General features: G+C 37.2%; 1 protein-coding gene across 10 annotated transcripts in view; it reads right to left on the bottom strand.

Annotated features, from left to right (window-relative positions):
* The window catches only part of PHKB (phosphorylase kinase regulatory subunit beta), a 232,896-nt gene that overhangs the window by 66,326 nt on the left and 139,367 nt on the right, over positions 1–27,203 (bottom strand). For all 10 annotated transcript variants that reach the window (XM_017519449.2, XM_017519443.2, XM_037735191.1 and 7 more), the window contains one exon: positions 22,689–22,783. In XM_017519449.2, the coding sequence (XP_017374938.1) occupies positions 22,689–22,783 (95 nt within the window). The remainder of the gene's footprint in view (positions 1–22,688; positions 22,784–27,203) is intronic.

Here is a 27,203-nt window from a genome sequence, read left to right on the forward strand (position 1 = left end):
AAAAAAAAAAAAAGAAAATAATCAGTAAAATGTACACATTTATATACACTATAAAAGAGTGTACACGTCAGAGTAACAATACAACTGAGGACCAAAAACCTGTAGTTAGAAATATTCTCATTCAAAATTTTCATTTCTATAAAGTCAGATTGTATTTTTCTAACATTTTTTAATTGGGACAAAAAAACCCACATAACCTAAATTTAACATCTTAACCATTTTTAAATGTACAGTGGAAGAGGAACGTTTACAGCATAACTTCTCTATAAGCTGGTCACTAACTATATTAACATTGCAACTCATCATGCTCAAAATTTAAAACTACAGTAATTAAGACACTGCATGTCTATCTTTCTAGATTCTAGTTTTTAAATTACTCAAATCAGGTCAAAGTAGTAAAGCTAGGAGATCTGTAGCTGGCGGCTATAAGTGTAATACAACTTTCAAAGGGTACACAGAGAAAACTTAATGTGAATGTGCCCTAATAGTGTTTCTTCTCCTTGTTCTTTTTTTCTAACTTTTTCAATAGATAATTCATTCATATGGTTCAAATACTTAAAAATTATGAAAAAGTTTTTGGTGACATGTTGTTCCCACGTGGGGCCCTCATCACCACAGTTCTCCTCCATCTAACAACCAATCACTGCTATGATTGTTTATGCCTTGCTCTAGAGTTTCCTCATGCCTACAACAGCAAATGTGAATCTATATTCTTATTTTCAAAAGTTACTCTTGGCACCTTTTCCTAGTCGATGATTGTATATCACGGAACTCTGTTCACGTATTAATACATAGAACACGTCCTCATTTTTATTCTAACTGCTTGGTATTCCATTTTGTAGCTGTGGCATACATATTAATGTCATCTTTTCACCTATTTATCAATTAAGGCAAGTCATCCTTTTGCACAGAAATCTCTGGTTATGGTTACATAGTGGCACCATTAAACATCAGGTTTTAATTTTGCTTGTAAGAGTAGAGTAAGCACTCAAACTAAATCATTCAGAGGAATTGCCACCACTGGATTATGTGGGTCACTAGGGAACTATTATAAGAAAAGATCAGTAGGTTTGGGTGTGGGGAGGGGGCAGTGAGAAGTGTCTGAGTCTTTTCTAGGCGGGTGGCACAAAAAGATGCACAGATGTCCATTTACAATGTATGAAAATACATTACAGCTTGTTGATAAGAGTTATCTCATTATGTTATTGCTTACATTTGTTTTGTAGTCTGGTTTGAAATGTGAAGGAATTAATACAACTTAGCAGCTTGCTATGTGCCATGTGTTATTCAAGCACTTTGTTGTATATTCTCACAAGAACTCCCATTTTAAAGATGAAGAAACTGAGGTGGAGAGCGGTTAAATAATTTGTCAAAGGTCACACATCTAGTCAGTGATAGAGTTTAACCTGACTGCAGGAATGTCCAGGTCTGAAGTCAATATGGCACATGTCACAGTATGTATTTCACAGATTATGTGCATGCTGCTTGCTGTATGAGGCAGGGATCTCTAGAGAAACAGGAGAGAGAGGGGGGAAGAGGAAGAGAAAAAGAGAAAGAGAAGGGGAAGGAGAGGGAGAAGAAGAAGAAAGAGATTTGTCATAAGGATTGGGCCACACAATTACAGAGGCAGGCAAGTCTTAGGATATGCAGGTGAGCTGGCAAGTTGAGACCCAGGAGAGCTGATGGGTTAGTTCCAGTCTGGGTCTGAAGGTCTAAACCCAGCAGAGCAAACAGTGTCATTCCAGTCTGAAAACTGGCAGCCTTGGGACCCAGGAGGAGCTGATGTTTCAGTTCAACCCCAAAGGCAGAAAAAGAGCCCATGTCCCAGCTGGAAGGCAGTCTTGCAGGCAGAATCGTCCTCTTCCTCAGTGGAGAGTCAGCCTTGTTCTTTTCAGACTTCAGCTGATTGGAAGAGGCCCATTCCCATTAAGGAGGGAATTAAGTTTTACTCCATCTACTGATTTAATGTTAATTTCATCCAGGAACACTGTCACAGAAACACTCAGAATAGTGTTTGACCAAATAGCTGGGCAGCCTGTGGTCCAGACAAGTTGACACATAAAACTAACAATCACATAGGTGCAGGAACATGTTACATTTCATGGGGAGTAGAGTCGGCAAAATCCCACCAACATTCTCTTCTTCAGCCACCTAAGATCAGGTTTTAAGAAAACTAAATTCCAAGTATTGTTTACAAAACAGCTATTTTCCTATCTGCTTTTTTTTTTTTTTTTTGGAGACAGAGTTTCCCCTCTGTCACCCAGGCTAGAGTGCAGTGGTGAAATCTCTCAGCTCACTGCAACCTCTTCCTCCCAGGTTTAAGCAATTCTCATGCTTTAGCCTCCTGAGTGGCTGGGATTACAGGCATGTGCCACCATGCCTGGCTAATTTTTGTATTTTTAGTAGAGATGAGGTTTCACCTGTTGGCCAGGTAGGTCTTGAACTCCTGACCTCAGGTGACCTGCCTGCCTCAACCTCCCAAAGTGCTGAGATTACAGATCTTATCTGCTTTCTGATAGAATATAATTCTTTAGTTCTTGACCAGTAAATATAAAAATGACTGCCTTTTCTATTAAATCCTATGGCATGTAAAGCTTTTCTTATTTTTGCAATTGTACTGAGCCCTGGTCTAGTAGTTTTATTTTTAATATGCCCTATATTGCATAAAATAATCTACTGTGTCTGGCTTACATAGGTCTTTTATTGAAAGAAAGGCAAGGGAGGAGGGAGAGAAGGAAAGAAAAAGGAGCCAACAAATAAATGGGTCACACTTCATCCAAGGCTGGTCTTGCCTCAAGGCCAGTGTATTTGAAACATTCTATGCCTCTGCTTTGGGGGCCTTACAGAACACTCATTTATGCTCATTAGCCTTCATCAGTAGGTCCTGCCAACATCCAGCATTTTTTCATTACACTCATTTTTCAGCAAAACCTCATTAGCTGAAGAAACCAGGCAGATGCTTTATACATCTCAATTCCAACTGGAAACACTACACCCCCAGTATTTTTCCCGTAGGAGCCAAGTAACAGGCTACGGCTGTTTGAACACAGCCACGTCCTCAGTGAGACACACTGGCATCTTGTTCCGACATTTCCAACCAAGCCAAAGCAGCAACATGTAGAAAATTAATAGGAAAGCAGAGGAAAGTTAAGTAGAAATATCAGAGGACTAACAACATCAAGCATGGTTAAAAAGCTAAACTTGGCTCAAGAGTCGACTTGGCCTGGGAGAAAATGGTCATTTAGGCCCTGTGTATTTATATATTGGATTAGTGATTATATAAGCTTTCTATTTAAGAGGAAAACAAATTAATTTTAAAAAGTATTCCCAGACCTCAAACACATAGTTTCAAATACCCAGATGAATAAATCAGGCAACGCTTTTTGACAGCAGTTCTTTCAATGACTGTGATTATAGTGAAGCGAATACCAAATCCTTTGTTGCAATGAATTGACTTGTAAAAACTGTTTTCACACCTTTCCAAGTACTTGTTGTAACTGGTGTTTCTTTATTTTTATCTTAAGGAAATGACAGTGCTAACAGTCTTGCGTACCGCCTAGAACAATGCCGAAATGGCCACATGAACCCAGGTAGAAAAACCCTTACCTATGGTGTTCTCATAGCTTTAATCACAACAAAGGGGAAGAACAAATTATGAGAACCTCATAGAAACACAACAGGAAAGATCAACATCAGGAAAGATGAGTAAGATGAGGGTTAAACAGAGCAGGAAGAGGCAGAAAAGGGAGAAGAGATTCCAAGAATCTAGTCATTTAAATCTTAGGTTTTTAGGTCATTTAGAAACACCTCAAGTGGTTGGTTACAAGCAAAAAAAGGTCCCTAGTGGTAGACAATAAGAAACCGGGTTTTAAAATCATGGGGGGAAAAAAGTGAGTCCAGTAAACCAATGTGTTTTAAATTTTTCTCCTTTGGGTGCTTGTACCAACAATCAGTTCCCTGTGAGTTGAAAATGTCAGAGATGGAAGGCGGCCATTTCTATCATTTGGCTGTGGGAGGGGTTTATGAGGGAGACTTGTGGCAAGACACCATTTCAGCCAGAGTAGCACAACTTAGAACTATTTTATATGCTGAAATTCTACTTAACATTTGGTCTGAACATTGGCTTTTCTTGATAAAATCAGTAATCCACTTGATGGATGAAGAGACTGAGACCCAGAGAAGGGAAATAGCCCAGGCCCTTTGCAAGTTAGTGGCAGACCCAGAAGCAGAATCTGTTTCTGGACTGACTTGGTCTAGAGTTCTCTTTGCTAAGTCAGACTGCTGCATCTTATGGGCTGTACCATAAACTTTTCAGTTCACTAGAGAATTGCCAAGTGCATCATTCCACTTAGGAGTGGAAATGAATACAAAGGCCATGTGTGCAGTTATTACAGTGTGAAAGCCACCTAAGAAGAGTGACCCTGGAGGGGACGGGCATGAAAACCTGCTCTACTTTCTCTTTTGGCACTTGACGCTCATCTAAATGACAAAAAGACTGGGCTGGAAAGACAGTACAAGGGCCAACTTGTGGCAAGATTTATCATCACTGGGTCAGACCCAACAATTACAGAGGCACCCAGCAGGCTCTAGAATCCAACAAGCTTTTAGCAGTGCAGAGCCATCTTCACTGAGTTGAGGCCAACCTGTTTCTAGTGCGGATTCACACAAGGGACCCAACTGCAGAGGAGACACTCTACTATCACTCTTTGCAAGTAAACCTAAGGGTGTTCTACATCAATTGACATAACAATTCAACGATTTTGTACACTAGAAAGGTTTGAGAGTTTGCTAATGTTTTCAAGCATCCAGACTTCATAGTGAGCACTAGGATGGCAGAAAGATGAATGAAACATCATCTCTATTCTTTATGAACTCACCATATAAGAGAGAAGACAACTACATATGGAAGTCAATAGGATATTAAATACAACGCTGTTAATGGCTACTTTTAGGGCAAGAGAGGGAGCATCCAACTTAGCCTCAGGGAATTGAGGAGGACTTTATAGAAAAGGTATCTGAGCTTTTCTTGAAGATTAAAAACTTGCCATTAATGAAGTGATTCAGTTAATAGTCATCATTTACTATATGTCATTAAGACAATAAAGTCCTTCTCTCATTAAACTTACATTTCAGTGAGAGAGTTGATTAAATATATATAAATAAACATAAAAAAAGTAAAGGGTAATATATTAGAGTGAATGAAGACAGAGGATACTTTAGATTGATGTTCATAAAGTTACTCTCTTAGGGGGTGTCATTAAATCTGAGACTTAGAGACTTAGAAAACGAGTGTGCTAAGGTCTGGTAATGAGCACTTCAGGCAGAAGGGAAGAGAGTGCAAAGGCCCTGAGGTGGAGAGAGCCTCAAGTGCCGGAAAAACTGAGAGGAGGCCAGTGTGTCTGGAGCAAAACAGGCGAGCAAAAGACTGACAGGAGATAAGGGTGGAAACTGATAAGGCCCCACAGGGCCCTACAGGCAACAAGGCATTTGGCTTTCATCTAAGTGGAATGAAAAGCTACTTAAAAGGGTTTCAAACAAGGAAAAGACTCAATATAATCTACATTTCTACAACAATATTAATAAACACACAGAGGGTGCTTATATGGGCCAGGCCCTTCCTAAGCACTTTACATACATATTAACTCACATGATGGTGGCTCTGTTGCTGCCATATAGGTATGATTTGTACAGGGTAGAGCAGACATATGGAGATTAGTTGGAGCCTGCAGTTGAGAGATGATGGTGACCTGGACTATAGTGGAGTGAAGAGGAGGGAAGAAGGAGCTAGTGAAAATATATAGGGACTATTTAGAAAACAGAATTTTGACAGGACTGAATTTGGAAGAGAAGAGGTGAGGCAGGCAGAGAGGAATCAAAGATTACTTTTATTCTTTTATAGAGTTTAAAGGAAGGAGTGTTCAATTGTGCTGAATGTCTTTGAAGTCAAATAGACTGATATCTGAAAATGGATCACTGGATTTATCAACTAGTAGGAGATGAACAACCCATTGCATGTGGTTTTTGTAGAGTGACGGTATAAGAAGCCAGACTGGGCATTACAAGGAGTGACTGAGAACTGAGGACATGAAGATGGTGCAAGCATTCTTCCAAGCTGTCTGAAAGGGAAGACAGGCCCTTGAGAGAGGCGAATAGCTGCAGAGCACTTAAACACGGTCAGGGGAAGAATAAGTAGAGAGAAAGGTGTAAAATATAGAGGAAAGAAGGAATATCAATTGGAACAGTTGAAGGTAGAGGGAAAAAAGCTGGGTGAGTTAATGCCTAGGGATGGAGGTTTTTCTTAGTCTTCTGGGATTCAGAGGAAGAAATCCAATCATAATTAGAGGCAATGATCTTGCCATGTACTAGAATCCAGTTTTAATTTTATTTTTATAAACTCTTATGAGAAATTAAAGCTCCATCTCCCACTCTGCACAATTTTGACATGTACAAGGAAGGGCTCATGTTCTGCTACATAGCAGTATTCATTCTTCATCGCCATATTAAATTCATATTCTTGGGCTGAACTTACAGTTTCCTCTGATTAATGATATGATTAGGAGCCATGATCAGTGTCCAGATATCTGACCATGTTACAGTGTCCCTTTCAATTCATCTTTATAAACCAGCTGGCTCTACAAAACACTGGCTCCCATAAAAGATGTTTTAAGTAAGGTTGGGGAAACAATAAAGATACTCACAAAAATAAATAAAGGAGAACATTAAAATTTAAATATTTGCTCAAAATTCATGAAGATTCATAGTTTATGAAAATTATTCAGGAAAATATATAAAAATTATACAAATTATATGAATTTATAGCCTTCATCGAGCTTCTGAAAATCATTTTCAAAAGGCAGGTTTCTTAGGCATTATATTCTGATATTTCTAATTCAGTACCATTCTTAAAAAGTAAAGCATAGAAGAAAACAATGTAATCTGAGAAGAGGAAATATGCAATTAAGCTGTATCTATAACAAACGAAAACTATCAATATATGGAGCTAATTTTTTTAATGGATCTAAATTTAAAAAAAAGCCCAAAACTTAAGTTCAAAGGCCATTAAAACAATGGCTTCTGTCTATACAGTGACAGTCTTCATCAGAGATATACAAAGAGATAGAAGAAATCTAACAGGTTAAATATTAAACATTTAATTTTTTTCTAAGTTGAATATAGCCTAAAAATATAGCTAAAATGTTGAAAATATAAAAGTTTTCCTCCAGACTTTTTTAGGATTTTTTTCTCATCTCTTTAATGAGAAAGAAATATTACTTACATAATAAATTACTGAAATAAAACACAATAATATTTATTTAGTTTGTATAATGTGTCAGACATTCGGTTAAGAGGTTTACGTATACGATCATTTAATTATACACACCACCCTGAGTTAGGGATTATTATTCCTATTTAAAATATGACAAAAGTGGGGTTTAGAAAGAGTAATTCAATTGTCCAAGGTCACACAGTTAATAAGTGGAAGAGACAGGTTTTATAGCTAGGCCTGTATGAGATGTAAGGCCACTATACTGTATTACTTCCTTAAAAACAAAACTTTATTACACATATATGGAGTGTCCTTTAATCTTTAAGAAAGTAACTCATGCAAAATTCTATGCATCTGTATTTTTAGAAGAGAAAGCATGAAACTCCCTCTTCCTCATTAATTTGAAAAGTGAGACTAAGTGTACTATATGTTTTTAGCTGAGATCTATATAAATATGTACATGATTTAGCAAATAAGTACTGATTTTCATTCTCAATTTGGAAACTTACGGCACAGAAAATAAACTCTTATGACTAAAAAGCATTCCTTTCATATTGGCCTTTTCTCCAAAGTCTGTCAAAGTAGATCAATCAATTTGAATTGGCATATTAAATGTGCTAGTCTACTTCATAGATTCAAAGCTTGGGTGTCACTGAATGTGAAACTGAATTATCTCAAGGGTGTGTCAACACACATGATCTCCTCTATCATGATAATTCTGCCATTAATGTAAAATATTGCCTGAAGTAGCTGACCAAAAATACTTCTATTTTATTCACCTGCATGATGGCAAAAATACATGGAACTCTCCAAGGACCTGATGAGAGAAAAATCATTCCTCAAGGAAGTAGGGGCTCACGAAGCCCAATCCTCTGGTTTAGAAGCGGGCAACTTGTCAGGATACAGATTATTAAATACGGTGGGGCTAGAAGAGGTTAACTGATAGGTTTTCTTCAAAGATCACTAGACCTTTAAAAACTGTGAATACAGTCAAAACAAGAAAAAAAGTAAAGTACATACATTTCAGGTTAAGTTCATAAATATATTCATATTTATTAATAACTGAGATTCCTTTCCTCAGAGAAAAATGTCAGAAATACAGATTCATTAAAACAATACTAGATCATCATAATCCTTGTACGTCTTTATTCTGGACCATAAATCTTGCTTTCTTACTTATATTTTTACTTCTTTTACATTTTAGCCATGAATATAAAAAGTTTCCATCCTGTAGATAAAATATTTCATATCAAAATATTATATATCATGCCTACTATTGAAACTTTTAATTTTAATAGGTTCAATGGGTTAATTAGAATGATGTTATTAAATGTGCTTAAGCTCATTTTTTTGACTACCAATTCAGTTTTCTAAGTTCTGGATTTTTTTTCTTAATCAAGGCATTGAATTTTAATTGGCTCAGGTATAAATGCCAGTTGATAAGAGGCTCTTCATTACCCTTCAAGATGGCAGACAGAATTGAGGAGAAACTCTGTGTAGCTGTGGCATATTCAGGCTATACTCTTTCAGAAGGATCTTTGATGCCTTGACTATTTTATTCTGTTTTATTATGATAATCATAAGAACTTCTATTCAGTACTCAAATTCACTCCCATGCTTGTAGATAAATTTGGGTTTTTGGTCCCACACAAACACTTTCTTTCTTTGCCAAGCTAGTGAAGTTGTTATTTTTTAATCTTTTAAGGAAAAATTATGTCTCAAACTGGTTAAACTATTTGAGAGCATTAGAATAAAACGAGCCAAATAAAACTGAGCCACATGCAAAATTTCCTTAAACCACCTTAAATTTCCTTAAATCTTTTGAAAGATTAATAAATCCTTTAAAACTGAATAGATTTGGAACAAAACTTTAAGAAGGGAAATAGCTACAATTCCATATTATAGGAGTGCTATATGCTGTACCTACTAAATTAGGAGGAGCTTATAACCATTCTTGGATTGCAGTAAACTCAACTTTCTGAGCAGATGGCCTTCCACCATTTAATTACTCTTTAACTCCCTACAATCTGGCTTCCGGGCACACTACTCCACTAAAGTCACTCAAAGGTTACCAGTAACCCTAGATTATGGCAGCCAGCAGCAGAAGTGCTAGAAGGGGATTTACGAATTAAACCTAATCAAATAATTTTACAGATTAGAAAACTACACTCCAGAGATGCTAGGAATCCTTCCCCAGTTTATTCTCCAGGTGAATCACACAGGTCTAGAGAACTAGCACCTTAATTTCTGCCAGTACTTTGCTGCTCTTCCCAGCCAATGAGGTAGTCAGCCTTCTTGGACCAAGAAATCAAAGTTCTTCACATTCTCATATCCATGACACTGTTTTAACCTTCTTGATAGATTACACTGTCCTGCCCGTCTAGAACCAGCTCTTTACTCCACCATCTGCGTTACCCATACTGTGACAAAGAACAAAGCCTGGAGCCTGGCCTTCCAAGAATTGTCTGCTCCCATAGGTTAATTTCCACCATGAACCATGTTCAATAGAATACAGTCTTGCATGTTTCATTTATATTAACTACTGGGCACCTCAATTAATTGCTATATCTGCATTGGAACTATCAAAATACAAATAACAACAAGGGCTAAGCTCAAGGTTGGATTCAGAAGCATGCAATGTGCCTCCTGTGTTCTTAATCATTTTGCAAGGCAGAACATCCAACAATATGAAAGCTTTCCTTTTTGTACTCTTGACTATTGAAATAGCATTTTCATATCAGAATATTTTTTCGATGACTTTTTCTATAACACTAGAATGGCTTATTCATGTAAAAATTCTGCTGCATTCAACAACATCTATTTTGAGAAACAAGATCAATTTTTCTCAAATTGGTTTAAAAACAAAATGAAGGGGGAAAAAAGCAATTCCTGGATGGCTATTGCCTGTTAAATGCAATAGTTTCAGACAGAATCCCGCAAACATGTAGAAAGATGTTAGGTGTGTTTTCCTATTTAACCAGGAATCTTCTGTATTCTAATTAATAGAATACACATGTAAAAATAAGTCCATTTGCTATAGAACTACAGAAACCCACCCCCTAGTTACTATTAATGGATGTCCTCTAAAGGTCACTTTATCCTTAGTGGACAACTATAATGCAAAATGCAATAAATCAGTAAAATGCACATGCAGTTTCTGCTGCAACCAGACCTCTTCCAAGTATGAATGAGCTACAAAGGCTGGAAACAAACGAAGTCTTCAAGAAACCATTCTCTCGCATTAGCATGGCAGAGGCACTGCAGTATGAATGATGAAGATCTTGTTCAATAGATAATCAGTGGGTACCTGGCACCAGAATTACCTAGGCAACAGAAGATGATGGGCCCTTTAACAGGAACAAGTTAGGGTGAATGAGGAGAGGGAATAAACACCTCCTGAAAGAGTTTTCCTTTGGATAAGGAAGAAGAAAATCCCTACTAAAATACTGTTACAAATTTGTAGAATTGGTTTCTCATCCTAGCATAACAGGGAAAAAGAAAGAAGGAAATAATTAACATGATGATATAATGTATCCCAGCATACATTTTGTACTGATGTGACATATTTGTGTTTAATTTTTCAGATCACTTCCGCAGGCCTCTCAGCATCCTAAGACACAGGTGCAACTGTGTTCCTATGATGTGATATTCAGCCAGGCTGTTCAAGAAACAAGCTATTTCTCCTGTTAACTCCTTCATACCATTACAAAAGTCACTAATTCCAAATGCTTGACATTCCCTCCTTCCTTTTCTTCTTCAGTTAATACCTTCATATTGGTCCTGCCACTTGACAACTGTGTGACCTTGGAGAGATCACTAAACCTCTCTGAGACACTATCTATCTTTAAATGGATATAATGTTTGTCTCAGAAAAAATGTTAAAATCAGATATAATGTGTATAAAAGTGGCTTGTACAGTACCTATAAACAAAAGAAACACTATCAATAGTAGTTACCATTGTTATCTTTCACTTCTATTCTCTGGTCCTGTCAAATACCAAACTAGGTTAAGAGAAGAAAAGAGTAAGACAAATTCTCTACTCTGAGGACCTCTTTGAGAAAGTCAGGCATGTAAACCAACAACCGCAATAGTGACAAGTGTTATAACAAGGGGTATGCAAAAGAAATCAGTCTTAATGGCACAGCTTGTAAACACATGACTTGTTTTCTGAGAGTAATTTATAGGATGAGATAATATGGTGTTTTTTGTAATTTATTTTCCCCAAATCAAATGTGCCATAGAAAAGTGGAGGTAGAGAAGCAGACACTGTTACCCTGTTTATAAGAATAAAGGATGGTCCAATGAACAGTTTGGGGTAAATTTTCTTTCATATATGACTTTCCCAGACAATAAAAAAAGTCTGGTATTTTATTCATTTGGTTTGTATTTATGTGGGGCCAACACAACTATTTAGTAAATATCTACTCTACTCATATATATCACAATGTTAGGTTTATTCCCTAAGATCTGAAGAAACATTGGACATAGAAGGAGAAAAAGACACTCAACAGAAATAAAGAGGAAAGACTCAAGCACGGGAGGTGAGGCCTGGGCTCCTAGTTCTAGAGAGGAAAGTGCACATATACTCTCAGTTTTCATCTCTCTTCAGACCCCAGAGAAGAGATCAGCTACATATTTAAAATAAGCAAAAAAGATTAAGCCAGAGCAATGAAAAAAGAAAGAAGGTCATGAGATAACAAGGTATTTAAACACATTTCTAGTGTAAAAGATGGCAAATAAAAATGTATTAATGAATAAGGCAGAGCAGAGAAAACCTGTATAAAACAAATGATACCACTTAGAGTATCACCAAAGTGCTGCAGCAGGTATGGGAGTTGACCCAGCAACTAGAGGGGCCTCAGAGGGGCACTTGGTCTGCAAGCACAATGAAGGACAGATGGGAGAAACGGAAGTGACATGGAAGGACTCATTAAAGGCCACAGTGGCCAGCCCCATGTACCACAAACAGAACCACAGTCAGCAACAAAGCAGGACTTTTCTCCAAATATACCGAATGAGCTGGTTGGGATGAGTTAATGCTTCTACTGCAAACAACAGATTCTTGAAATAAAGCCTTGGCATTTGGTAAGGGTGATGAGTCTTGCTTTTTCCTAACCAGATCCCTGACTCATCAATGAGGTTAGCCAGGAGACAAAGCTCCCATCACATCTCCCTCATCTCTAGCTGGGATGGTGGGAGTAGACGACTACTACCTAATACACTGAGAATAATCAGCCCACTTAACACACTGATATATGATTGAATGATGAGGTCTACCAGGTATGTGACAAAATAACCAGCAGGAAGAAAAAAAAGCACCATATTAATGAAACACACAAACATTAGTATGGAAATTATGCTTAAAATAAGCCAGACACAGAAGGACAAATAGTACATGATTCCACTTACATGAAGTAACTAGAATAGGTAAATTCATAGAGACAAAAACTAGAATAGAAATTACCAGGGGTTGAAGGGAGTAGAGAGAGATGGTCACTGCTTAATGGGTACTGAAATTTTACTGAGGATGATAAAAGAAGTTTTGGTATACACAGTGGCAAGAGCTACATTATACTGTAAATGTACTTTATACCACTGACATGTATACTTATAAATGATTGAAATGATATATATATAAATATATTATATATTATATATAATGTAGATTTCATTAATTTCATTAATTTCAATAATCCATTATTTATTATATTATATATAATATTTAATATGCATATAATATAATATATAGGCTATATTATATGTCATATAACTATATGACATAAAATATATTTAATACATATTATAACACATATTATTAAATATGTATTTAATATATATTTAGTATAATGTCTTATATATTATATTTCTATATCATATATATTTTACTTTACTTTAAAAAAAGAAAACATTTACTGTGGAGAATCAACAAATGGTGACAGCTGGATAACCACATGCAAAGAATGTATACCTCATACCATATACAAAATTAACTCAGAATGGATCACAGCTCTAAGCATAAGAGCTAAAACTATAAAATTCTTAGAATAAAACATGGATATAAATCCTCATGACCTTGGATTAGGCAATGGCTTCTTACACATGACACCATAAGCACAAGCAACCAAAGGAAAACAACAGATAAATGAGGCTTCTTCAAAATTATAAACTTCTGTGCTTCAAATGACACCAAGAAGAAACTGGAATAATAATCCAGAGAATGGGAGAAAATATTTGCAATCATATAAAGGTCCCAAAATACATAAAGAACTGTTACAATTCAATAATAAAAAGAAACAAATCAATTAAACAATGGCCACAGTATCTGAATAGTTCTGAATGTTCTAAAATCGGTTCTGGTAAATATACTGAAAACCACTTCATTGTATGCTTTAAATTAGTGAGTTGTATGGGATGCAAATTATACCTCAATAAATCTGCGATTAAAAATAAATGCTCAATACATGATAGCCATTAATGTTTAAAAAAATACTCTGAAGAGAAAAGATGAGTCAAGGAACAGAAGAAATCTTTTTTACTTGTAGAAAAACTTATGAACATAAATGATCAACTATAAAAAATTGGAAGTAGGAACAAGATGGCCTAGACAGATAACTATTAAAGGATTCTAAAAGCTGGAAAGAAAGCAGACTGGACTGGCCAGAGGCCTCAGCACTTGAAGAATGGCAATGTGGTGAGATTCCTGAGACCACACATATGCTAGGCGGGGCACTGCAGGAGTGTGCAGCCTGAAAACAACCAATGGACATAGAAAAAAAAATCTGTTCTCTCTCACAAAAGGACTGGGAAATAGAAAGCACAACAGAGACCAAGTGGTGTGTTCTAATCTCAGCTCTTCAACTGAGGTACCAGTTGGCCAATCTGTCTTCAGCAGCAGCTTCAAAGTCCTGGTGAGACAACCCAACCTCTGCTTCATAACCAGAGCACTGATGGGCCAACATATTTGCAGCATCAACAGAGAAGCCCCAGATAGTTTTCCTGACTCCACAATGCTCTACTACTCAGGTAGCCTTGGATAGTCGAATTCACCTGCAGAGGGTTCAAAGCAATGACAAGTCTACTCGACCACTGCTCACACCAGGGGCAACAGCAATTAGGCTGATCCTCCTATGTCAGCTGAGCCTAGTATCTTCTGGCCTTCCACCCAGTGGCATAAGGAGACTTAGGACAAGAAGAAATGGGGCATTCCCTACAGAGGAACACAAATTTGAACCAACAGGGAATTTTTCATTTGAAACTATGGAAGCCAGAGGAAGTGGCACAGTATTTCTTAGTGCTGAAGTAAAACAATTGTTAACTAGGAATCCTATATCCAATGTAACTACCCTTCAGGAGTGAAGGTTAAATCATTATTTAACCTCAAAGGAAAACTAAGAAATTTGTTGCTAGCAGACCTACCCATAAATAATGTCTAAAGGAAGCTCTCCAAACAGAAAGAAAATGATAACAGAAGAAGGCTGGGACATTCATAAAGGAAAGAACAATGGAATAGTAAAAACTGAGGTCAGCATAATAGACTATCCTTCATCTCATGAAATTCTTTAATCAAAGTTTATGGTTGAAGTAAACATTTTCACACAATCTGATGTGTGCTCAATGAAGGTAGAGGAAATATTTTTTAAAATTATGTCTAAGAAATGAAGAAGGTAAAAGAAACTAATGGAAGAAGTAAAATTTCTATAATTCACTTAAAGTGGCAAAATGATACCACTGCTACTGTTCTTCAATGTGTGAATAGTTAAACAACCTAAGATACAGCCATACCATGGTGTACAACTCAGCAATAAAAAGAAACAGACTATGTAATATGGTTTAGATCTGTGTTCCCAACCAAATTTGATGTCCAGTTGTAATCTCCAGTGTTGAAGGTAGGGACTGCTGGGATGTGGCTGGATCATGGAGGTAGAGTTCTCATGAATGGTTTAGCAGCATCCCCCCATGGTACTCCGTAGTGAGTGAGTTCTCATGAGATCTGTTTGTTTATAGGTGTTGTAAAGACCACCAACACTATGAAGAAACTGCAACTAATGGGCAAAACAACCAGCTAGCATCAAAATGGCAGGATCAAATTCACACATAATAATATTAATCTTAAATGTAAATGGGCTAAATGCCCCAATCAAAAGACAGAGACTGGCAAATTGGATAAAGAGTCAAGACCCATTGGTGTACTGTATTCAGGGGACCCATCTCACCTGCAAAGACACACATATACTCAAAATAAAGGGATGGAGGAAGATTTACCAAGCAAATGAAGAGCAAAAAAAAGCAGGGGTTGCAATCCTAGTCTCTGATAAAACAGACTTTAAACCATCAAAGATCAAAAGAGACAAAGTAGAGTATTACATAATGGTAAAGGGATCAATGCAACAAGAAGAGCTAAGTATCCTAAATATATATACAGGAGCACCCAGATTCATAAAGCAAGTTCTTAATGACCTACAACTCTTTGACTCCTACACAGTAATAGTAAGACTCCTACACAGTAATCGTGAGTGACTTTAACATACCACTGTCAATATTAGACAGATCAATGAAACAGAAAATTAACAAGGATGTCCAGGACTTGAACTCAGATCTGGACCAAGCAAACCTAGCAGACATTTAGAGAACTCTCCACCCCAAATCCACAGATTATACATTCTTCTCAGCACCACATCACACTTATTCTAAAATTGACCACATAATTGAAAGTAAAACACTCCTCAGCAAATGCATAGGAATGGAAATCATAAACAGTCTCTCAGACCAAAGTGCAATCACATTAGAGCTCAGGATTAAGAAACTCACTCAAAACCACACAGCTATACGGAAAATGGATAACGTGCTTCTGAGTGACTACTGGATAAATAATGAAATAAAAGCAGAAATAAAGATGTTCTTTGAAACCAATGAGAACAAACACACAATGTACCAGAATCTCTGGGACACATTTAAAGCAGTGTCGTAGAGGGAAATTTATAGCGCTAAATGACCACAAGAGAAATGAGGAAAGATCTGAAATTGATACCTTAATGTCACAATTGAAAGAACTAGAGTAGCAAGATCAAACAAATTCAAAAGCTAGAAGAAGACAAGAAATAACTAAGATCAGAGCAGAACCGAAGGATATAGAGACACACAAAAAAAAAACTTTCAAAAAAACCCAATGAATCCAGAAGCTAGTTTTTTGAAAAGATAAACAAAATAGATAGACCACTAGCCAGATAAATAAAAAAGAAAAGAGAGGAGAATCAAATAGATGCAATAAAAAAATGATAAAGGGGACATCGCCACTGATGCCACAGAAATACAAACTACCATCAGAGAATACTACAAACACCTCTATGGAAATAAACCAGTAAATCTAGAAGAAATGGATAAATTCCTGGACACTTACATCCTCCCAAGACTAAACCAGGAAGAAGCTGAATCCCTGAATAGACCAATAACAAGGTCTGAAATCAAGGCAGCAATTAATAGCCTACCAACCAAAAAAAAGTCCAGGACCAGATGGGTTCATAGCTGAATTCTACCAGAGGTACAAAGAGGAGCTGGTACCATTCCTTCTGAAACTATTCCAAACAATACAAAAAGAGGGAATCTTACCTAACTCATTTTATGAGACCAATATCATCTTGATACCAAAACCTGGCAGAGACACAGCTAAAATGAAAATTTCAGGCCAATATCCCTGATGAACATCAATGTGTAAATCCTCAATAAAATACTGGCAAACTGAATGCAATAGCACATCGAAAAGCTTATCCATCACAATCAAGTTGGCTTCATCCCTGGGATGCAAGGCTGGCTCAACATACACAAATCTATAAATGTAATCCATCATATAAACAGAACTCAAGACAAAAACCACATCATTATCTCAATAGATACAGAGAAGGCCTTCGACAAAACTCAACAACACTTTATGCTAAAAACTCTCAATAAACTAGGTATCAATGGAACATATCTCAAAATCATAAGAGCTATTATGACAGATCCACAGCCAATATCATACTGAATGGGCAAAAACTGGAAGCATTCCCTTTGAAAACTGGCATAAGACAAGGATGTCCTCTCTCTCCACTCCTATTTAACATAGTATTGGAAGTTCTGGCCAGGGCAAACAGGCAAGAAAAAGAAATAAAGGGTATTCAATTAGGAAAAGAGGAAGTGAAATTATCTATATTTGCAGATGACATGATTGTATATTTAGAAGACCCCATCATCTCAGCCCAAAATTTCCTTAAGCTGATAAGCAATTTCAGCAAAGTCTAAGCACACAAAATCAATGTGCAGAAATCACAAGCATTCCTATATACCAGTAACAGGCAGAGGGCCAAATCATGAGTGAACTCCCATTCACAATTGCTACAAAAATATAAAATACCTAGGAATACAACTAACAAAGGATGTGAACGACCTCTTCAAGTAGAACTACAAACCACTGCTCAAGGAAATAAAAGACGACACAAACAGATGGAAAAACATTCCATGCCAAAGGTTAGGAAGAATCAATATCATGAAAATGGCCATACTGCCCAAAGTAATTTATAGATTCAATGCTATCCCCATCAAGCTACCACTGACTTCCTTCACAGAATTGGAAAAAGCCACCTTAAATTTTATATGGAACCAAAAAAGAGCCCGCATAGCCAAGACAATTCTAAGCAAAAACAAAGTTGGAGGCATCACGCTACCTGACTTCAAGCTATACTAAGGCTACAGTAATCAAAACAGCATGGTACTGGTACCAAAACAGAGATGTAGACCTAGGTAACAGAACAGAGGCCTCAGAAATAATGCCACTCACCTACAACCATCTGATCTTTAACAAACCTGACAAAAACAAGCAATCAGGAAAGGATTCCCTATTTAATAAACGGTGTTGGGAAAACTGGCTAGCTATGTGCAGAAAGCTGAAACTGGACCCCTTCCTTACACAAATCTTACACAAAAATTAACTCAAGATAGATTAAAGATTTAAATGTAAGACCTAACACCATAAAAACCCTAGAAGAAAACCTAGGCAATACCATTCAGGACATAGCTATGGGCAAGGATTTCATGACTAAAAACACCAAAAGTAATGTCAACAAAAGCAAAAATAGACAAATGGGATTGAATTAAACTGAAGAGCTTCTGCACAGCAAAAGAAACTATCATTAGAGTGAACTGGCAACCAACAGAATGGGAAAAAATTTTTGCAGTCTACTCATCTGACAAAGGGCTATCCAGAATCTACAAATAACTTAAACAAATTTACAAGAAAAAAAACAAACAACCCCATCAAAAAGTGGGCAAAGGATATGAATAGATACTTCTCAAGAGAAGACATTTATGCAGCCAACAAACATGAAAAAAGCTCTCATCACTGGTCCTTAGAGAAATGCAAATCAAAACCACATTGAGATACCATCTCACACCAGTTAGAATTGTGATCATTAAAAGAATCAGGAGACAACAGATGCTGGAGAGGATGCAAAAAAATAGGAATGCTTTTACACTGTTGGTGAGGGTGTAAATTAGTTCAACCATCATGGAAGACAGTGTGGCGATTCCTCAAGGATTTAGAACTAGAAATACCATTTCTGGCTATATACCCAAAGGATTATAAATCATTCTATTATAAAGACACATGCACACATATGTTTATTGAGGCACTGTTCACAATAGCAAAGACTTGGAACCAACCCAAATGCTCATCAATGATAGACTGGAGAAAGAAAATGTAGCACAGATACACCATGGAATACTATGTAGCCATAAAAAAGATGAGTTCATCTCCTTTGCAGAGACATATATAAAGCTGGAAACCATCATTCTCAGCAAACTGACACAAGAACAGAAAACCAAATGCCGCATGTTCTCACTCATAAGTGGGTGCTGAACAATGAGAACACATGGACACAGGGAGGGGAACATCATACACCAGGGCCTGTCAGGGGGCTGGGGGACTAGGGGAGGGAGAGCAGAAGGTGGGGTGATAAAGGAAGGGATAGCATTAGGAGAAATACCTAATGTAGATGACGGGGTGATGGATGCAGGAAACCACCATGGCATGTGTATACCTATATAACAAACCTGCATGTTCCACACATGTATCCCAGAATTTAAAGCATAATAAAAATTAATAAATAAAGTGTGTAGCTCCTCCCTCTCGCCCTCTTGTTCCTGTTCCTGCCATATAAGATGGCTGTTCCCCCTTTGCCGTTCTCCATGAGTAAAACCTCCCTGTGGCTTCCCCAGAAGCCTAGAATCATGGAAGCTGCTATGCTTCCCGTATAGCCCTGCAGAACCATGAGCCAATTAAACCCCTTTTCTTTATAAATTACCCAGTCTTAGGTATTTCTTTATAGTAGTGTGAGAATGGACTAATACACTGTTGATACATGCAACAACTTGGATGAATCTCGTGGAAATTATGTTGAGTGAAAAAAGTCAATCCCAAAGGGTAGACACAGTTCAATTTTTATAATATTCTTAAAATGCCAAAATTATAAAATAAAAAGCATATTAGTAGTTGCAAGGGATTAAGAACTGGGGTAAAGGAAGTTAGTGTGGTTACAAAGGAGGAACACAAGGAAGCCTTATGGTGACATGGGATGGTACAATTAAGTATCTTGACTGTGGTGGTGGTTACACAAAATTTTCAATAAAATGTAATTAATTGTAAAATACAGCCAAAAATAAAGAAACAGAAAACATTTGAGAAAAAGTAGGAGGCTCACAAGGTGATAAGAGTGTTCTGCATGCCTGAGGCCCTGGGCTACATTGTACAAGTCTGCCCAGAGAGTTTGCAGTATCAGTGTGATTTACGGTGAACTCTCCTTTTTCCCTGGGGCGAGGGGCGGGGGGTGCTGGTGCTTAAACAATTAAGATGCTGCAAGCTTATATAACTGACCTTTAGTAAAATCTATACACAAGCTTGAGCAAGCTTCCCTGGTTGGCAACACTGTGCATGTGTTGACACATCCTCACTAGGGTAATTAAGTGCATCTCATGTGATTCCACTGGAAGAAGACACTTGGAAGCCTGTGCCAAGGTTCCTCAGGACTTGCCCCATGTGCCTTTTCCCTTTGCTCATTTTATTCTGTATCCTTTCACAGTAATCAACCCTATGTGTAAGTGTAACAGCTTCTGAGTTCTGTAAATCCTCCAGTGAATTCTAGTGGCTGAGGGTAGTCATGGGATCCCTGACATACCTTCTTTCGAGGGCAAGCACTTCTACCATTTTCAGAAATGCTTGTAGTAGTAAACCACTCCCTATTTACTTTCCTAACTTGTTTAAAGGTTTAGGCAGGGTTTAAAGCACCTAATGAATTCCCACAGACCAGTTAGTTACAAAATCTGACCCGGTCAATCATGACTAAGTGGCTACTGACACCAACATTTCAAACAGAGGGCTGTGCATCTACGGATATATCTGACTCCTCTATTTCATCAGTCCATGTCACCCAGCCCTGGGAACAGACATGAGCATGCCAGGCCTTTCTTACTGCTTAAAATGGCTGAGAAAGTGGCAAGGCAGCTTCAGTACTTTACATACCACCACAATCAAGCTGCCAACCGCGTGGGGACTTACCCACTTCCAGTAGCTTTCTGCTGTGAATCTCCCCATCACCTCCTGCTCAGAAACTGTATACAACACTGCACAGAGGTAATCTACCACATGGCTATAGGAGAGAAGCACTTCTCCACTTGGGAGGCATGACAGATAATTCAGTAGCAGCAGTACAAAGTAATTTTGATATAAAAAAATACCTGTAGAGTGAATTCTCTTTAAAATTCACTCTCAGTCACTCATATCCTGATAAGCTTTCTTAAGCAGGAGAGAAGGAGTTGCAGGTGGTATATAGTACACCAAAATTTACACATAACCCACAGCCATCATCATATGTGTCAAGCATGAAACAACTGTTTAAACTGATGATTCTGTTAGCCATATGCCTACGAAATGCTTTGATGTTCTCTGGCTCCTGTCCCCACACCTCAAACCTGTGATCTATTACTTTATTATCTAAGAAAAGGCTTTGAGGTTTCATCACTCTAGAGAAGTGGGTCAGACATGTGAAATGCTATTTTAGTGATACACATTAGTCTCAAAATGGCTCAGTCACAGCACTGGTAATATGAGTTGGATGAATTCCCTATTTTGCCATGTCTTCAAGTAAAATGGCGTATTTCAAAGTGGTACAGACTGTACACTTGCACTGCACCTACAAACACTTGTTGACACAACACAGTCTGAATAAATAGGTACTAAATGCGAAAACTTAAAAACTATTCCTTCACCAACATGTCACCAAATGCTGAGAACAACTTTGCCAGTTGTACCAACACAACCGGTAACTTAAGATAAAGGCCAAATCTTCCCTTACATAAGGAGCTACCAGGCCAGTGAGAAATTCCCATCACATATTAACACAGAAATTTTACGTTCTTGACAAAACCATAGCATTTATTTGCAAGTCTCTCAAACAGCTTCTCATCCATAAACAACTCAGAGTCATTACATGTTTTGTTCAAGACCAGCAAAAGAGTCAGAGAAACAGTGTAATAGAACCTAATGGGGCCGTTGGCTCTCCCTTTCTCTTATTGAAACAAGCACTTACTGCTCTGTGTGTGTGTGTGTGTGTGTGTGTGTGTTTGTGTGTGTGTGTGTGTGCGTAATATGTATTTGTATTTTTTTAAATATAAGGAGCATTTCCATTTGTAAGCCTATCTTCTGTAAGCACTGATGCCATTCTTATTAAATACATGTTAACTGTTTAGAGTCCCAGGCACACACGCAGGTTCATTCCCTTTCTCCTCAGGCAGTTTCCACACTCCACGACATTCTCATTTTAACAGTCCTCATTACTGGTATCATTTAATACTTGAGGGTTTGCTCAAGTCAATATCAATCCTGCTGATCCTACAAACACTTATTTTGTTGATACAACACAATATCAACAAATAAGTCTGAATCCATAGCTACTAAATGTAAAAATTTAAAAACTATTCCTTCTCCAACATGTCACCAAGTCACTGTTGCTGTAACAACTGTGTCAGTCATGCAGCCTTGTCACGGAGCCACAGAGCAGGAGAGACATCAAGCACAAGGCCTTTCGGGAAATCTCACTCCTCCTGCTACTCAAATCCACTGCTTCTTCTCAAAGACACTTGACACCTTAAACTCAACATTCTGAAGGTGGAAATGTTTACCTGGAAGGCATTTTGTTGGACCCACCTGAAACCTACTTCCTCATTAACAAATAATCCTTTACCACAAGTAAATCTTAACTAACCAGAAGAGGGAGAAGGCTTTCCTTCAGAAGGAACAACAAAAACTTATTCAGAACACAAATTTCCTCTTCAATTAAGCTTAAATGTCTTTGGACTTTGGACGAGTCCTACTTAAGAAATACAATATCTCTTTACCTGATTGGAAAACCTCATGCTCACGTTACGCTGATTCTGTAGTGGGACATAGCGCTGGACAGGATCAATGTCTTTAGGACTGATTAGTTCATCAGCTGAAAAAAAGAAGGGGAATGACATTACTGAAAATGCGTTTGCATAACACTAGAAACCAACTAGACGTTTAGAAAATACTTCTCTCAACAAGAGCAGAATATACATTTTTTTAGGTGTACATGAAACAACCTCCACCAGGATATACCACATACTAGGCCATAAAATAAGTCTCAATATTTAGAAAAGGACTGAAATCGTAAAAAGTATATTCACTGACCACAAGATAATGAAATTAGGAATCGGTAACAGAAAGAAAACTTACAAATTCACACATATGTGGAAATGAAAACATACTATTAAATAACTAACGGGTCAAATAATAAATCAAAAGGGAAATGAGAAAATGCATTCTTATATATTTTCTGATGAGATGAATCAAAATAAAGACAAACGCCAAAATTAATGAAATGTGGGTAAAAGAATGCTCAGAGAAAAAATTATAGCTATAAATACCTATATTAAACAGAAGAAAAAATCTCAATTCAATAACCCATTTTTCCACCTTAAGACAGTGGATGAAAAAGAGCAAACTACATCAAAAGAAGCAGGCGGAAGGAAATAATAAAGATTAGAGTGGAAATTAATGAAACAGCATAGAAAAACAATGCAGAATCAAGGATACCAAAAGTAGTTTCTTTAAAAGCTCAACAAAACTTGCAAACCTTTAGCTAGATTCACCAACAAAAAAAGAAGACTCAAATTACTAAGTCAAGAATGCAAGAAAGAAACATTATTACAGGCCTAAAGGATTATAAGAGAATAATATCAACAAATATATGTCAACAAATTAGATAACCTAGATGAAATGGACAAATTATGCCAGGAAAACACAAACTACAAAAACTGAATTAGGATGGAAGGAAAAATCTAAACAGATTTGTAAAAAATACAAAACACACACACACACACACACACACACACACACACACGAGAGAGAGAGAGAGAGAGAGAGAGAGAGAGAGAGAGAGAGAGAGAAAGAGAGAGAGAGAGAGAGAGCTCAGGACTAGATGGTGTCACCAGTGAATTCTACCAAACAATTAAAGAAAAATTAAAGCCAATGTTTCACAAACTGTACCAAAAACAAACAACAACCAAAAGGAAAAAAGGACACCTCCCAACTCATTCTAACAGGTCAGTATTATTCTAATACCAAAATCAAAGTATTGCAAGAAAATTACAAACCAAAATACGTTATGAACATAGACACAAAAAACCTCAACAAAATACTAGCAAACTAAATCCAGTAACATAAAGAAGGGATTGCACACCATCACCAAGTAGAATCTACCCCACAAATGCAAGGATGGCTTAACATACCCAAAATCAATTACTGATAGACCATATCAACAAAATAAAGGACAAAACACTATATGATCACTTAAACAGACTGAGAAAAAGCATCTGACAAAATTCAACATCCTTGAATAAAAAAGCATTCAACAAAGTAGGAACAGAAGAAAATGTATTCAACTTAATAAAGGGCATCTGTGAAAAAGCTACAGCTAATATCACACTCAATGGTAAAAGACTGAATGCTTTTCACCCAAAGATCAGGAATAAGACAAGGATGTCCACTCTCACCACTTCTATTTAACACTGAAGTGTAGGTTCCATCCAGGGAAATTGAGAAAGAAAAAGTAAATAACAAGTATCAGATTGGAAAGGAGAAAGCTACAGTAATTAACAGTGTGGTATTAGCATAAGGATAGACACAGAAATATCTTAGAGATTACAGAAATAAACCCTTGCATATATAGTCAACAGATTCTTGACAAGAGTGTGCCAAAACAATTCAACAGGGAGAGAAAGGGTTTTTCTTTGTTTTGTTTTGAGACAGAGTCTTGCTCTGCTGCCCAGGCTGGAGTGCAGTGGCACAATCTTGGCTTACTGCATCTTTCACCTCTGAGGTTCAAGTGATTCTGGTGCCTCAGTCTCCTGAGTAGCTGGGATTACAGGCATGTACCACCATGCCTGGCTAATTTTTTTGTAGAGACAGGGTCTCATCATGTTGGCCAGGCTGGTCTCAAACTCTTGGCTTCAAGGGATCCAACAGCCTTGGCCTCCAAAGTGTTGGGATTACAGGCGTGAGCCAACCATGCCCAGCCAAAAAAAGTTTTTTATTGACAAATACTGCTGAGACAATTGGATATTCAAATGCAAAAGAATGAAGCTGGAACTTTTCCTTATACCATATATAAATAACAACTCAAAACAAATCAGAGTTAAATGTAAGAGTTAAAATTGTTAGAAGAAAACATAGGAATAAGTTTTTGTGACTTTGATTTAGACAAAACTATGACAGCAGAAGTAATAAAAGAAGTAAAGAGATAAATTGGATTTCATCAAAATAACTTTTTTGTGCTACAAAAGACCCATCAAGAAAGTGAAATAGCCCACAGAATGTGAGAAAACATTCACAAATCAGGTATCTTATAAGGGATTTAAATCTAGAAGATATAAAGAACTTATAACAATGTAATAATAAAAAGAAAATAAAAACAATTAAAAAATAGCCACAGTGTCTAAATAGGCATTTCTCCAAAGAAGATATACAAATTACCAATAAGCACAAAAAAAATACAACATTAGTCATTTGAGAAATGCTAATCAAAACCACAATGAGATATCACTCCATATCTATAATGAAGGCCACAATTAAAAAAAGAAAATAGGTAAGAACAAATGTTGGCAAAGATGTAGAGAAATAGAAACCCTCAAATAGTGTTGATGGGAAAGCAAAATGATACAGTAGCTTTGGAAAACAGTCTGAAAGTTGCTCAAAATGTTAAACGTAAGAGTTAGCATAGACCCAGTAACTACATGCCTAGGTATACATCCAAGAGAAATGAAACAATAATTTTACATAAAGTTTATAGCAGCATTACTCACAATAGCTAAGAAGTGGAAACAACCCAAATGCTCACCTCCTGATGAATAGGTAAAGTGTAATGTATACACACAATGGAATATTGTTCTGCCATAAAAAGGAAGAAATTGCTGAAACATGTTACAACATGGATAAACCTTGAAAATATTAGGCTAAGTGAAAGAAGCCAGACACAAAAGTCCACATTATCAGTATTGACTTATACAAAATGTCCCAAATAGGCAAATCTATAGAATTAGAGAGTTGATTTACTTACCATTGCCTAGTCCTGGAGGAAAAGGTGAATTAATGAGAGGAAAATGAGGAGGGACTGCTCCTGAGCATGAGGTTTTTTGGCAGGGAGATGATGAAAACATTGTAAAATTGATTACAGTGATGGTTGCACAACTCTATAAATATACTAAAAATCAATGAATTGTGAACTTTAAATAGGTGAAATGTATGGTATGTAAATCATATCCCAATAAAGCTCTTCTAAAAATAATAGGAAAGAAATCAGTTAGATTTCTTTCGGAAAAATCAAAAAAATAATAGGAAGGAAATCAGTTTGTTAAGAAGAAAGAGTGTTTCCTGATACAAAATTCTAAAAGAGATTTCTGAGAAGGGCGTTTTGTTATGGGGCACTGACCAACATGAGGGCAACGTCTTCAACTGCTGTTGCACTGTAAACATGGAAGCCCATTTAACGTGGTAGTTCCTTATGGCAACTTTTGATAAAATCCAAGGATATAAGAAAGGAGAAAATTTAGAGTGAGAGGCGGTGGGGAGGAAGGCACTAAGTCTGTAGTTTTCTGCTGTCTTCTGCTGTAACACACTTGAGGGATACCCATCATCACCAGAAGCCCACTCACTACAGCAGGTTTTCTCCAGGGGCCTGGATGAGAATATGCCGGGAAGAGGTGGCAGCGGTGGTGGGAAATGCCCCTGAAATGCAATTCTGCAAAACCTCCTTGGAGTGCGAGTTATCAGTTGTCTACACAAATTTACAGTGAGCATATTTTCCAACCCAGCAAGTCTGTATCTATAAAGTTATTAGTTATGCTCACATACGTGCAAATTAGTTGAACAATAACAACAACAACAAAATTAAACCTCTTTTTTGTGTGTGTGTGAGATGGAGTCTCGCTCTGTCACCCAGGCTGGAGTGCAGTGGTGCAATCTTGGCTCACTGCAATCTCCACCTCCTGAGTTCAAGCAATTCTTCTGTCTCAGCCTCCCAAGTGGCTGGGACTACAGGCATAGGCCACCAGGTCCAGCAAATTTTTGTATTTTTTTTTTTTTTTAGTAGAGATGGGGTTTCACCATATTGGCCACGCTGGTCTCAAACTCCTGACCTCATGATCCACCCAACTCAGCCTCCCAAAATGCTAGGATTACAGGTGTGAGCCACTGCGCCCGACCACAAAATCCGACTTCTAAAGTGAGTCTGCACTTCTTCATTTTTACTGCATGTAAGCTATACAACTTGCATGTAAGCTATACAACATTTCATTCTTGATCTTCAGCTCTAAAATGATCACTCAAAAACAATA

Source organism: Cebus imitator, unplaced genomic scaffold (assembly GCF_001604975.1).
Source record: "Cebus imitator isolate Cc_AM_T3 unplaced genomic scaffold, Cebus_imitator-1.0 Scaffold748, whole genome shotgun sequence".
NCBI classification, from domain to species: domain Eukaryota; kingdom Metazoa; phylum Chordata; class Mammalia; order Primates; family Cebidae; genus Cebus; species Cebus imitator.